Source organism: Podarcis erhardii (assembly GCF_964252035.2).
Source record: "Podarcis erhardii genome assembly, chromosome: 7".
NCBI classification, from domain to species: Eukaryota; Metazoa; Chordata; class Lepidosauria; order Squamata; family Lacertidae; genus Podarcis; species Podarcis erhardii.
In genome coordinates this window covers 11,527,253-11,541,710 of record NC_138511.1, presented here as the reverse complement: position 1 = coordinate 11,541,710, position 14,458 = coordinate 11,527,253, and the positions used below count along the sequence as shown (strand labels likewise).

Genomic DNA, 14,458 nt, shown 5'->3' with positions numbered 1-14,458 from the left:
CAGTGCACACACACCATTTGAATGGCAATGCCTAAATATTTTAGGGGGGGGTGCACGAAGGGACCTTGGCCCCTGCACGTTGGCTCCTAAGATGTTGGCCTAGATGGGCTTGCTTTTGGTCCAAGGGAGGAGCAAGTCTCTTCTGCTGGCCTTAGGGGAGAGGACTTCCAAAGGCGCAAATGCCGAGGGGGGGGGGCTAAGGCTCTCCGTGGCTACTACTGGTCCCGATGCGGCTGCATCTTGCCCCCCAGTCAGTAGCAGAGGCAGCCGACCTCTGGCTCCCCGTTTTTGGGTGGCCTGATCTGGCTGCCTGGCGCGGGCTGCTCCTCCACCTCGGGCCGGGCCGGCATGTGGGAGCTTGCCGGAGAAAGGGGTGGGCTTGCAGGAGGGGAGCCCCCGGACCCAGGTAGGTAGCGGGACGGAGGGGGCGGGGCGCGCGGGGAGCGCCGGGCGGGGCCACCTTTTGTTCGAGGAGGGGCGGGAAGCGGGCAGACGGCGCCCGTCGAGGACGGCGAGCAGGACGCAGCAGGCGGGGGCAGCAGACCCTTCCCTCCCGGGGACCGGGGCGAGATCAGCCGGGGGCCGCCAGCCCGGCCCGCCTCCCTCCCTCTCTCTCTCCGTTGGCACACGCCTCCCTCCCTGCCCCTCTCCGCTGCGCCGGGCAGGTACCAAGTGGCCGGACCAGCGTTGCCGCGGATCCAGGTAGGGTGGCGTCCAAGGGTGTCCAGCGCCCTTGTCGGTGGCCCTCCGCAGCCTCCCCGGCCCGCCAGAAGAGAAGGGTGCTGGAGGGAGCACCCGCTCTTTGGGGCCTCCCCCTGCAGGAGGCGCCCGTGGGCACAGCCCTGCCTGCCTCGCCATCCAGCCGGGAGCTGCCCCATTATTCAATGTCCCGGAGGACTTTTGGGGAGCCAGGGCGGAGATGGGGGGCGCGCGCCCAGGGGTGGATCTACTATGATGAAACTAATTCAGGGCCCCTAATCCTGGAAGGGGCCCCCATTTAGTCTACATTGCTTCTAAGATTTGGGTCTAGTAGGCCAAGTTTGATGGATTATTTTTTTTTGCTGGATGCATTTCAACGATCCCAAAGTTTGCACAGATGTTGCAAAGGTGTGGTGATCCGTCGTGGAAGAAGATAACAGTGGTTACCCAAACCTTGCTGCTGGTTGCAAAGGGGCCCGCATAACAGTTCAAGCTTCAGGGACCCCTCCCACAAATGTAGGTCCGCCACTGGGGGCGCCTCTTCCTCCTCCACAGACACAGCCTCGGTGCAGGGAGTGGCCCCCACCGAAACAACCCCCTACCCAAAGAAAGCCTACAGCGGTCTTGATTCCTAGCATGATTATCCCCACTTCAGTTCTCCCTACAAAACGTTAGTGTTGCAAACTCTTGTGCCTCGTTTCCTCTCTTTTTTTTGGGGGGGGGGTGGCCTTGTCAGGACCCTGCTTCCCTCTGCTTGCATGGTGATCCTGGGAAAGGGAAACTCTAGCTTTTGCTTGTCAGGACTGTGAACCTGGTAAGGTGATAACTTAGGTACCCTTGTTTAAGTGAAGGTGTTGGTTGCCTTAAGGTGAAAAACCTCTACACTTTGAAAACGAAAATAGAATGCATGTTCAGCTTAAAAGTTTCAGCTTAGAAGTTTGTGTCTCCAATATTGTCCTAGAGGCAAAGGCTGCAAATCAAGGCACTCTTTCCAGGGAGGAAGCCCCACAGAATGCAAAGGGGACTTACTCCCAAGTAGACATGGGGTGCATGCTGTGAGGTTTGGCAAGGCAGAAAGGCCTTCTTCCATTGGCAGATGAGGAAGTGGCTGGCTTTCCATCAATGTGTTGGAGACTTCACCCTGAAAATGGGACACACACACCCTCCCGCAGGCTGGCTGTAGGCAAGGCAGAGCATCACCTCTCTAGCGCCTTCAGAATCTTATTTTTTTTTATCCTCTTGCAATAATAATAATAATAATGGTGTTGCTTTGTACATTTATTGTGTTTATTCTGCTCTTCACAGCCAATATAGCATTAGGTCCTTTGCAAGCCAAAGTGTTACAATAGAATTAGTGGCTGGAGAGGAAGGGATCTATTTTTTTGGCCATCATAGCTAGACAGGGACAGAAAATTCAATTCAGTTGACATTTAAAGGTGAACTTACTTAATTCACACTGAAACAATTTGTAAACCGAAACACAGCAATCCCTCATAATTTGCACCTCTCCAGAATTTGCAGCGTAGCTCTCCAGCTAAGAATATATGCATCCAACCAGCAAATATCCAGAGTAGCATTATAAATATTGTTTTGCGGAAATACATTTATTAGGCAGTGTGGCATACAAACACATCTATTACAGAAGAAATTCACACTAACATGCTTATGAATTCCCATGAAGACTTCTTAAGAAATATTGCAAACTGGTGTGGAAATGTGGAAAACTGAATTTAATATTGGAAAAATGAGGAATTGAGATAAACCAAAATTGACTCATAGCCCCTCCCTGCTCCAGAGTAGCCTCCCCCAGAAAATGAGGGAGGCTTCTAGTCTAAAGAGATAGTCATGGTGGGTCCTTGAGCCAGACAGCTGCAAGCCTTTCAAGAGGCACAGGAGTTTGGAAAGAAGCCAGAGGAATGCCAGAAATTATGGGTAGCAGGGGACAGGGATATAAAAGAGGTGTCCAGGTTAATCTTCCACGGTCGCCCAGAGAAGCCTGAAGACCCCAAGGCATGGCGTGGCCTGCTTGTTTAATTAGAAGGTCAGGCTCCCTGTTATTTGGGTGGGGACAAGTAAAGTATTTAATTAAACTGGCAGCCACCTCCCCCGATTCTGCACAGGAGAGCAGAACTATGCATAACCACAAACTTTCACATGCCACCCCAGTAGGGGGAAGCGTAGGAATGCTTTTAGCAAGTTATAGAGGGGTAGGAGTAAAAAAAAGACCCAGGCTGTTCAGCTCCACTGCTGCAGACACAGCCTGGGCGTTGGGGACGAGCCTCAGAGCCAGCACCTGCCTGAAGCAGGGCTGCCCTTTGCCCACTTCCTTATCGCTTCCGCCCCATTCCTTGTGGGATGGTGATGAGGCAGAGCTGTGGCTCAGAGCAGCTGCCTCAGGACTGGGCTGTGGCAATCCCTTGGCTGGCTCCACGTCAGGCCTCCTGTTGAAACGCTGCTCCCAGGTCTGTCAGGTCTTGTTCTGCTGCAGAGAAACAGCTTTTCCTTTCCTTCCCTGCTCCCAGGAATGAAGATTTTTTTGAAGCAAAGGAGGAAGGAAGGTTGGTGCACGGGAGTGCCAAAGGGAGAAATGGCTTCTTGTTTTGCAGAGACTGCTCTGTGGTGTTGTTGATTGCTTCCCACTTTTTTCTGCTTTAAATTTTGTGAAGTGCTTTTCATGCATGGTAGTTTTGTTTCGTTTGTGCATCTGCCATTGTTGGACCCAGCATCTTGAGACTCTCAACTTTCATGTTCCAAAAAGGCAATGCTCCTTGTCCTTTTTAAGCTGTGTTCATGAAATGGGCCGCTCCATGGGCAATGCCTGGTGGAGCTGGGAGGATGGAAAAGGAAACAAGAAGGGAAATGTTGCCCTTTGCCTTCCTTTGCCACATGCAACAGAACACAAGTATGCAAATTAATTTTGATTCCTTCTATTGGGTCCCTTCCAGCTTTACAATTCTGTGATTGCAAAATTGCTGTACCATGCACAATTCATATAGGACATGGAACAAACTTATATTGGAGCATTGGTTGAGCAATTTTGGCCCATAATGTTGATTCCTTTCGCCATAATGCAGCTGTTGACGTTTTGCAGATGTAAAAAGTGAGGCTGGTGGCTTCACAGAGCCTGCAGCAGAGATGGGATGGAAGTAGGCTTTCCCAGACCCAAATTTCCCCACCCATTCCCACCATGTCATTCTCTCACTTGCTCATTCGAGCCCCTCAAATAACCAAACCACTGGAGGGATGGAAAGATTCTGGGAACGGGGTCTTGCAGGACCACAACCCCAAACATCTCTCTTTTCTTTGTCCCAGGAGAAAATGCTGTCCAACAAGGTGGAGAAACGGATTGCCTCATCCATCTTCATCACCCTCACTCCACCCAGGAGGGACCACATGGTGAGAAGTGAAGCAAAGTCACAGAGGGCTCATCTTCCACCCAGCAACAGCCTCTCCAAGGAGGCATTGAAGTCTGCTGCTCCCTCCCGGATCCAAACATCTTCTGGCGCTGTTAAAGGGAGCAGAGGCTGCTATGGAGGGACAATGGGCGTTTCCAATGGAGGTGAGAGGAACTGAAATCACAGTGAAGTGATGCCGTAGTCTGTCCCAGGTGCAGGGGAAGCACAGAGAGGACCGGAGGACAGCTGGCCAAGACCCTTGTTCTGGAAGGGCTCCCTTTAGCCAAGGCTCAGCTGAGGAGCCCATATCCAGGGCCAGGAGTGTGAATCAATTAAAAATACAAGCATTCAACTAAGGGCTGTAGCTCCGTGGCAGAGGTTCAATCCCTTATGGCAGCATCTCCAGGTAGGACAGGGAAAAGATCCCTTACCTTAAACCCTAGAGAGCTATTGCTGCCAGTCAGTGTTGGCCATACTGAGCTAGATGGACTTGATGGTCTGACTTGGAATAAGGCAACTTTCTGTGTTCCGATAGATGTTTGCAAAGTGCCTTAACTGTACCTTCATAGAGTGTAGTAGGAAGAGAGGAAGCTGCATTTGACAGAGTTAGATCTTTGTTCCCTCAAGCTCAGAATGGTCTACACTGACTGGTAGCAGCTGTCTTGGATTCTAGGCAAGGAGTCCTGCTGGGCGATGCCATTGGGGATTCAGCTTGGGGCCTTCTGCATGCAAGACAGCGGCTTGACCGCTGACCTGTGGCCCCTTCCTGCTTTCAGTTCTGGGCATCAGCATCTGGGAGAGTAATAATGACCCCTCAGCTTGATTAGAGTATGTTTAAGAGTAACCCCTTAGCCTCCCACACTATCTAGGGTTAAGCAGTATGGGTTGGGGTTTGTTGGTATCTCCTAGCATATCTTCTGAACAAGTTTGAGTTGCTGAACCTCTTGTTTTTAAAATGTACAAAGATGATTAAACCAAGTTTTGAGTCCTTAAGGCAGCTGTCGTTCTGTGTATGTTTCAGGTTGTTCTGCCTTGCCAACTCCTCCCATCCTGTCCTGTAATGCAGTGGACCCTAGCCTGGATAGCATCTTTTCTCCACCACCACCATGTTCTAAACCTTTCTCAGTGGAGACACTTGGTCCTGATCTCCAGACACAAACATCAGCTTCCCCCACATCCTTGCAGGTAACCTTATTTCTGCTGAAGGATCTATCTGGATAATCACCTTTTAATGCAATAAGTGGGTAGTTTCTTCTCTCTTGGGCTCGTTCCACATGACTTCATATCAGCTTGTTCTCTTTGTTATTATCGAGGACCCAGGCGATAGTTGCTTCCTTATTTGAACCCTTAAACCTTGCTGAGGCATTGTTTTCCTACAATTAGCTGGAGGCTGAATTAGAACATCTACACAAATATTTAATATAAGTCTATGTTATCCAGCAATATCTCTACTTGTGGCAAAGATCCTTCTGCAATGTTTGTTCACAAATAAGTCCCATTTAGCAATGGTTCTTTAATCTTTTGAAAAGAAAGAGAGGGGTGACTAGTAAAGCTCCCCCTGCTTGCCCCCAGGGACAGAAACTGACACTGAGGTCGTTAAAAGAGGCTATTAATCTTCTACCATGATCAACAGGAAGCAATAAAGTGGCCTTAACTTGCAAAAAGTAAACTTTTCACTAAAGGCACAAGAGCCCTTAAAAGCATCAGTTGTGGTTCATTTGCTCATACCTTTGAAGCTAACCTCTGCCACCCAGAAATATATTGTGAAGGTGCTCAGCCTGCCTTAGTCTACTTCTTCCTGTTTTCTAGACGACTTCAACCTTTGCAGCAGAACTGAGGCAACCTAAAATTCTGACCTCAACCCTTGGTTGGGCTGGTGAGCATCAGACAGAGAGGAAGGTGGAGAATACTGCTGCAAAAGGTGAGAATAAACTGCACACCAAGAAGGAATATGTATGTGTGGAAATCGGTTCTTTTGGGGGCTCCATAGAATTATTACAGGTAACTCACAACTTATGCACATTTAATTAGTGTGTGTGTTCAGCTTTACGTACTTAGCAAAAAAATTAAAAGAGGGGTGGAAATGGAGCAGGAGTCCAGGAAAAATGACTTTGGCAATCCTACCTGCAGTTGAAACCGATGTGTTTTGACTGCGTGCAGTTTTGGTTTTACATGGGATCCCCAGAACATAACCACCATGTAAGTTGAGAGTCACCTGTGTCTCCAAAGTGCTACTCTTTACAAAGGTTCCATGGACTGACCTTGGGAGAAAGGGACCCATTGACTTAAAACATATAGGATTATATCCAGTGCTGGTCCTAATCAGAGTAGACCTATTGATGTCAATGTCCACTACTAGCTTAGCCCATTAATTTCAGTGGGTCTGCTATGAGTAAAACTTTGTTGGATGGAAGCCCATGTGATTCTTTCTTCCAGATATCTGTGCTTTTTGTCACAAAAACATCTCTCCTGGGACTCCCACGCTTGAGGCAATGAACAAACAGTACCACGCTGACTGTTTCACGTGCCGAACATGTCACAGTGCCCTGGTGGGACAGCGCTACTACCAGAAAGAGGGGCGGCCCCTGTGTGTCACCTGCTACCAGGTACATATCTCTGCCTCTTCTCCTCTCCCCTGTTTTGTGGCTCAAGGTCCACAGGACACCCATGGACCTTATTTGTGTGCCCTCTCCAAAAGAGGTGTGGAGGGTGGCAACATGAGAATGGGCCTTTTCAGTGGTGGCTCCCTGGAATAGTCTCCCCAGGGAAGGAGGCCTGGTGCCATTAGTGTTTGTTTGTAGATTCCAGGCTTATGGCTTACTGGGCTTACGGTTTTTAATGGGGAGGGTAGTAAATCCTCCTCAAAGTAAATCCATTGAAGTTCATGGCCATGACTTACTTAGATTCATTTAATAGAATTGTTGAGTTGAAAGGCACCCCAAGAGTTATCTAGTCCAGGCATAGGCAAACTCGGCCCTCCAGATATTTTTGGGACTACAACTCCCATCACCCCTAGCTAACAGAATCAGTGGTCAGGGATGATGGGAATTGTAGTCTCAAAACAACTGCAGGGCCGAGTTTGCCTATGCCTGATCTAGTCCAACCCACCGCAGTGCAGTGTGTCTACTCTGAGTAGGTCTTGGTTGGATACAACCCGGGGTGTCTTACACACTGAGTGTTTTGAGGAAAGCATCAGAATGCATGCTATTGACCCCCTTCAATCAGGACACTGAAAATCTGCATCTAACATCTCTCTGCTTCATTCCGGATACATCCTGCCCTTCCAGAACACCCTGGAGAAGTGTAGAAAGTGCCAGGCCTTAATTGTGAACCAAATTGTGCGGGCCATGGGCCATGGATTCCACCCAGAGTGCTTCACCTGTGTCGTATGCCACCGGGCCATTGGTGACGAGGTCTTTGCTGTTGGCGACGACGATGCTGTGCATTGCCTGGATGACTTCTACAGGTATGGCGATAAGAGCTAAGCACTTCTTGAAAGGTGGATTTAATCTCCTTTTCCTCATACCAACAAAGTTGACGTCTGGGGTGCCCTGAGTGACGCACACAAAGCACACAGAGTTTAAGAAGTATTTGGGATAAGATAAAGTTTGTGCCATGGACATGCAGAGGGAATCATAGTCACAACCTTTCTTTTCCCCTTCCAGGAGGTATGCTTCTGTGTGCAGTGCCTGTGAGAGGCCCATTATCCCCAGTGACGGAAAGGACTCATACAAGATAGAGTGCATGGGGCAGAACTTCCATGAGGACTGCTACCGCTGTGAAGTAAGCCTGGGAGAGGGTTTGGTGTCCAATGGCTGAGGTCATGCAGTGTGGGAGGGAGACTAACCAAGATCATCACCACGAGCCAAGTTTGAAGGCGAGTGCCATTCTTTAAAATGTGAAATACAAGTACTGTTCAAAGGTTTTCAATCATACATCAAAAGTAAATGAGGAATAACAGAGAGAGATGGAGAATCAGGGGAAGGACTGCAGCTCAGCTCAGTAGTGAAGCATCTATTTTGAATGTGAAAGGTCCCGACATCTCCAGGACTCCCAAGTTGCAGCTCACCAAATGAATGTGGACAAGACAAAATATTATGGATAGTTCCTTTATAACAAAAGAGGGGGCATATGAACAAATGCACTGGAGCTGTGTTTGAAGGACTAGTAAATAGGTAATAAGCAGTTTTTGAAACTTCCATTGTTCTATACACATTTTTGCGACAGGGAATTTCATTAGGGCAGTTTCTGAGCTCTCGGTACAGTACTGCACCTAAGATTTCAGACTGAAACTGCAGAATGGAAGGAAAAGAGGTCCTTTTTCTGCCTCCCCACTTCCAGCTAGTTTCTGAAGACTAGAGAAGAGACCCTCTTAATATTAATATTAAGGGGTAGGCAGGGGAAGAACTAGAGCATGTGAAAAATGAACATAATATTTTAGCTGCAGTTCATTAATTTTTAGCTTTGTATTCTTTTATAAAAAAGTGCGCCCAGACATCCTGTTATTGCGCCCATAACCTAGGTTTAAGGTGCCATTTAGCTCCTAGCTTTCATATCTCAGTTTCTAACACTGGTAATAAGGTGTGAGTGTTTGGGATCTGTATAGAGAAGGTCTGCACAAATAGCTTTAAACTGTTGTGACCCAGGAACACAGAAATCTGTCTTATATTTAGTCAGACCATCTACCCAGCTCAGTATTGTCTATGCTGACTGGCAGCAATGGCTCTGCGGGGTTTTAGGCAGGGGTCTCTCCCAGCCCAACCTGGAGATGCTGCCAGCGGGGATTGAACCTGGGACCTTCTGCATGCAAAGCAGGTGCTCTGCCACAGAGCTACAACCCTACCCATAAAGGGACGCTAACCACAGACAAACACTCTATTTGTTCCTTTCATTCTGCAGAGATGTTGGGTCTTGCTGTCCCCAGAACCCACAGAAGAGGGCTGCTACCCTTTGGGAAGCCACCTCCTCTGCAAGTCCTGCCACATCAGACACACTGAAGAATCATCTTGCTGAGCAAATGAATCACAAGCATATTTCCAGACGCTGCAGCACAGAGCACAGGAGCCAGGCAGTGGTGTGCATCAGCATTTGGACGTCCCCGTTTGTGCCTCTCCTGTTAACTTTCAACTGAGCCTTGGGGTGGGGGGGAACCTTTCAGTGTTGGGGATTAGTCCTGGGGTTGTGTGTAATGCAAAGGTTGGCAAAAAGGCTAAAAGTCTAGGGTGGAGTTATAGGAATCTCTCCCTACCGTATTGTTCTTCCTTCCAGTGGCCTTGGCTGTAACAGCCTGTAGCAGTGCAATGCCTCTCCTGGGATAGAGACTGAGCCAGGAGAAGGGTTTTTTTTTACCACTAGAGGGCACATGTGAAAGGTGGTCAACTGTCAATCATCCATGGGCAGGATTCCCCCCCTGCAGGCTGCCAGTTGCTTTCCACTGGTGTAATATATGAGCATCTTTTTCCAAAGAGGGCCAATTGCTAGATATATAATGTGTGGAACCCTTTTCAGCCAGCAGAACACGGTATGGATGTGTGTGCAGCTCAGCTGCAAGGTGGTTGATGGATTCCAAACTTCTTTACTTGGGATTTATTCCCTACCTTTTGCTTCGTCAGTCCAGCAAAGCCTCAAGGCTGTTGGGAGCAAGACTATTGGTATAAAAGCAGCAGAACCTTACAAGCACCTTTCTTTTCCTGAGTTTATGTTTCCCTCCCTGTTCTTCAGAGCCCTATCTGAAATCCCATGGCAGGGCTGAGAGTATAGCTTCTTGTCATTGAGCATGGGGGATATAAGTCTTAGGATCACCTCTACCTGGGAGATCTCTGGAGGGAACTGAGCAGTAAGTTGTTAGGAAGCTTTATTACAGGGTCTTTTAACAATGTAAGTCCACATTCCCAGCTGCCATCCACCTTGCTTGAAGAGGTGATAAGGAAGGAGGTGAGGCCTGGAACAAATTCAGGTGTGTCGTGACCTCACAAATGCATCAGGCTTAATCTGTGGGCAAAAGGCTAAGCTCCAGGACCAGATCTCAGTGGCAAGGCTCAAAACATGTGATGTGGTCATGAAGGCAAGCCTGCTTTTGAGCAAATACAGAACACACCACAAGCAAAGGACTATAAACTGGGCCTTGCCATCTGTAGATTTGCTGTGTTGTTAATGTATAAATTAAGACTATCACACCTTATTGTGTGATACTTTTGGTTTTGCTTGGAGCACCAATCTCTGAGAAACACCTAATTGTGACTCAAATGCTTGCACCAGTATCAACCTGGGCAAATGTTTCATTTTGCCTGATAAAACTTTAAGGCTGTATGTGTTTATATGCACACACTCTTGTGCACACTGAAGGCACCTTGCCCAGCCCATTAGCACACGTCTTATCCGCCAGGGGGCAGCACAAGGCAACACTATCTTAATAGCAGGTTCTGGCAAAGGCTATTTATTAGGTATGGGGAAGAGGGTCTTTCCACCTTCATTTTAGCCTGAAACTGTCATGGTATCAAAAATTGTTTTGCAGTCTTAATCATATATATATATATATATGTACCAATCAGTTGTTTAAATGCACGGAAACAATGTACGGGGTGTGGGATTGTTATGACTATTATGATTTTTGTATGCTTTTGATATCTTTCCTGTGTCTGCTGGACTGCGCTGATGTTCACTTGAGTTTTTCCCCTCTGGAAACAATATCAGGAAGCCGTAGCTGGCACCACACATATACGCGAACTTGATTAAACCTGACTTCAAATGCAATGGCTTTCTTCTGTTTTGATGTTACAAGCAAATATATACAGTGGTACCTCGGGTTACAGACGCTTCAGGTTACATACGCTTCAGGTTACAGACTCCGCTAACCCAGAAATAGTACCTCGAGTTAAGAACTTTGCTTCAGGATGAGAACAGAAATCGCGCGGCAGCAGCAGGAGGCCCCATTAGCTAAAGTGGTGCTTCAGGTTAAGAACAGTGTCAGGTTAAGAATGGACCACTGGAACGAATTAAGTACATAACCAGAGGTACCACTGTAAATGGATCCTATAATGTCATTATGTGATTTTCTGGTTAAATCAGTTAAAAATACAAGGTGAGAATGCTACAGGGATCCAAACTGTATGCTGTAGCCTTTCCCAACCTGGAGCCCTCAAGGTATTTTGGACTACTCACATCTGTCCAGTCATGCTGTCTGGGGCTGTTGGGAGTTTTAGTCCAAAATGACCAGGCTGACCTGCTGGGAATTGCAGTTTGAAACAGATGTGCTGGCCTCATCTTCTGCTTGTGGCCACGGTCTCACTGTGCCCTGCCCATGTCACTTGAGGGGCAGATATACCAGCAAAAGTGCCCACTGGGGAAGGAAATTGGATACTGGGGGAGAGAAAGAGAGGACCCCAGACTGGAGCAAATGAATGAGGGGGAAAGGGAAGGATCTCGGAGGCCATTCAAAGACTGTTGTTACATTGCCAGTGATTGCAATTCCCAATTTAAATGGATACAAATACAAGACACCAGCAACCTTGTATCCAGCGTTGCTCAGTAATACTATGAAACAATAAAATAAAAATAAAACAGGGCAGTTTTGAAATCATTGGTTAAAATCGGCAGTTTTGAAAGGCTTTGTCATCCATTTGTATCCAAACATAGATGAAAACTGCCTACTTGATCTCCGGATATGATGTGAGATATCTTAAGAGATGTATACTGAACAGATAAATGGATTTCCAAAATATTAAAAACATGAGATCACAAAAACATTAAAACAGAAGAACCATGGCTCTAATATCCCAGACTGATCAGGTAATGTCTCCTTATTGCTTTTTCATGGCATAAAAAAACACATTCGCTGAGGCACCATTTCTAAAAGCTGAAAGCTTACCGTGCGCATTATCTCAAGAGTTCTTTATATCTAATTAGTAAAGTAGGTCATTTTTTCTGTCTTCCTATCCCATTATTACAGATGCAGACTAAGAGAGACAAAAATAAATACACGGATGACAGAAAGGTGGAGCAATAATCAGGTCTTGAATGAAGAGAAACGTGCAATTATTTCTCAGTGTCGCCCTAAGTTTTCGGTGCACACAGTTGTTGCTGTGATAAAGCTGTTGGGGCTTGATACTGCAAGTTACACAAGCAGTTATTAAATAATGTTTCTGAAAATAGATATGCAGGTCTGTGCTTACCACCCCAGCTTTGACACTCTAGCCTTTTATTCCTCAATATCATACCACTGTTACATGTTAATACAACTAATCACTTCACGAAAGGTTACGGACCGACCTGCATTTCTTTTGAAATGTTCCCTTGATGCAATACAGTGGTGCCTCGCAAGACGAAATTAATCCGTTCCGTGAGTCTCTTCGTCTTGCGGTTTTTTCGTCTTGCGAAGCACGGCTATTAGCGGATTAGCGCTATTAGTGGTTTAGCGGCTATTAGCGGCTTAGAAAAGGGGGGGGAGGGAAAAAACTCGCAAGAAATCGCAAGACGTTTCATCTTAGGGAAATTCGTCTTGCGAAGCACCTCAAAAGCGAGTTTTTCATCTTGCGAGGCATTCGTCTTGCGGGGCACCACTGTACAGTGGTGCCTCGCAAGACAAAAAGAATCCATTCCACGATTCTCTTCGTCTAGCGTTTTTTTCGTCTTGCGAAGCAAGCCCATTGACGGCTTAGCGGATTAGCGCTATTAGCGGTTTCTAAGCGGATAAGCGGCTTAGAAAAAGGGGGGGGAGGGAAAAAACCTGCAGGAACACGCAAGACATATTCGTCTTGCGAAGCAAGCCCATAGGAAATTCGTTTTGCGAAGCACCTCCAAAACGGAAAACCCTTTTGTCTAGTGGGTTTTCCGTCTTGTGAGGCATTCGTCTTGCGGGGCACCACTGTACTTGGAAGAAGATGCAATTGTAACCCTAGTGTGGAATTGGATCGAGGTATTTTGCCAGCGCAATTGGAGAGGGGTCCTTTGCCACCAGCAATTGGAAATCCCTAAAATAGGGCTGTTCCTGGCATGCCCTTTTGGGTGTTTGCGTAAATGCCCCAGATTGGGAAAAGTAGATTAAAAAAACCATTCCTGGCAACCATCCTTTGGGTGTCTTAAGGCAAGAGGGTGGGCCCAGGGTGCAGTCTGGGTCTCTTCAAATCTGTCTTCTGCATGTGCCTTGACATGTTTGGTATGTGTGGAACAAGAGTATTCATCTCCTTAGCATTGTGTAAGATCTGGAGTGGCAGGTGCCTATGTATGTTTACTTGTGAGTAAGTTACACTAGGCTCAATGGGGTTAGTGTGTGTAGGACTGCAGACTTAAGAGGCTGAGCATAGCTGGGGTTTAGCAGACAGTGGCTGCCACTTTTTCATCATGTTAAACAATGTTACTGCTTGCCCACCTTTAGCATTTTTCTTCGGTGAAGGCAGAATTGTGCGTCTAAATGAACTCCAGACAGACTTGGCCCCAGGGTGGTTTTTTTTTTTTGAGCAAGAGCTCAGGGGAACTGAGTCGCCTTAACTTAAAAAAATTAAATAATAATTTTTTTTGTCTTTTTGTGGGATGGGCGGGCTGGAATGGATATACAGTACATCCAATGCCTGAGCTAAAAATCCACCTATATATGTAATCAATAAAGTCGTGGCCATTTCTAATCCAGATCATTGTCCGCTTGAGTTTATTAATTATATCTTACATTTATCCACTGCCCAGGGGATTAGCACTGTGACTGGGCCCACAGTAAACAAACAAACAAACTTTCGTGGTGAGTTCCTCCACCTTTTTTCCAGAAAAAGCACGGCTTGGCCCCTTCAAAACATTCAGCTTGAAGTAGTGGTGAGAGAAAAATTTTATGGTTAGCTTACATTCTCTTAATTACAATTGTCTTTGATCTGTGTATATAAAACTCAACAGATACAATATAGATAAAATATGTTAAAAACTCATAATAAATACCTGAAATAAAAAATGTTTAACTGACCGTGGGGGGTGGGGGTGAACATAGGAAGTGGCAGTTTTTAAAAAATGCAGAGTATAATTATGCCAGCATCACTCAGAAAATAGAAATTGCCAATGAAACCTCTGTATGCCCTGGATATTACGGTATGTGGGGTCCAGTTCATTTTACCTCACTGAGATGGCCAAAGACCAGACATGCGCAAATTTTGTCAGGTTTTAAAGAGCTAAACTCTACAAGAACTGCCTGGCCTCATCCAATGGTAGCCCTAATGGACATGACCATCCAGTTCAGTGCGTTTACTCTGAAATATAACTTAGCTGGATAAAACCCAAAATTTTCTTTTTTTAAAAAAAATATTTTTATTAAACAATTTCAACATAACAAGTATTCAATTACATTATTTTTCCCCTCCCCCCCATCCCTTCTTCTCCCCCCCACC

The 14,458-nt window shown here is 46.6% G+C and overlaps 1 protein-coding gene across 3 annotated transcripts; it reads left to right on the top strand.

Annotated features, from left to right (window-relative positions):
* The first annotated feature begins 486 nt into the window (after positions 1-486).
* FBLIM1 (filamin binding LIM protein 1) lies at positions 487-10,847 on the top strand. Of its 3 annotated transcripts, none has more exons than XM_081871240.1 (8): positions 487-702; positions 4,012-4,258; positions 5,116-5,279; positions 5,904-6,015; positions 6,531-6,700; positions 7,382-7,560; positions 7,760-7,877; positions 8,994-10,847. In XM_081871240.1, exons 2-8 carry the CDS (start codon positions 4,018-4,020, stop codon positions 9,105-9,107), a joined length of 1,098 nt encoding a protein of 365 aa, XP_081727366.1. In that variant the 5' UTR covers positions 487-702; positions 4,012-4,017; the 3' UTR covers positions 9,108-10,847. The 3 variants fall into 3 exon arrangements, with proteins under 3 accessions (XP_081727366.1, XP_081727367.1, XP_081727368.1); XM_081871241.1 differs by lacking the exon at positions 487-702 and adding an exon at positions 2,968-3,257; XM_081871242.1 differs by lacking the exon at positions 487-702 and adding an exon at positions 3,362-3,380.
* Positions 10,848-14,458: the final 3,611 nt, after the last annotated feature.

Excerpts from the sequence above, each read along its gene's own strand:
- FBLIM1 (XM_081871242.1), top strand. Across the intron at positions 4,259-5,115 it reads AATGGGCGTTTCCAATGGAG|GTTGTTCTGCCTTGCCAACT; the intron begins GTGAGAGGAACT and ends TGTATGTTTCAG. Across the intron at positions 7,561-7,759 it reads TGCCTGGATGACTTCTACAG|GAGGTATGCTTCTGTGTGCA; the intron begins GTATGGCGATAA and ends TTCCCCTTCCAG.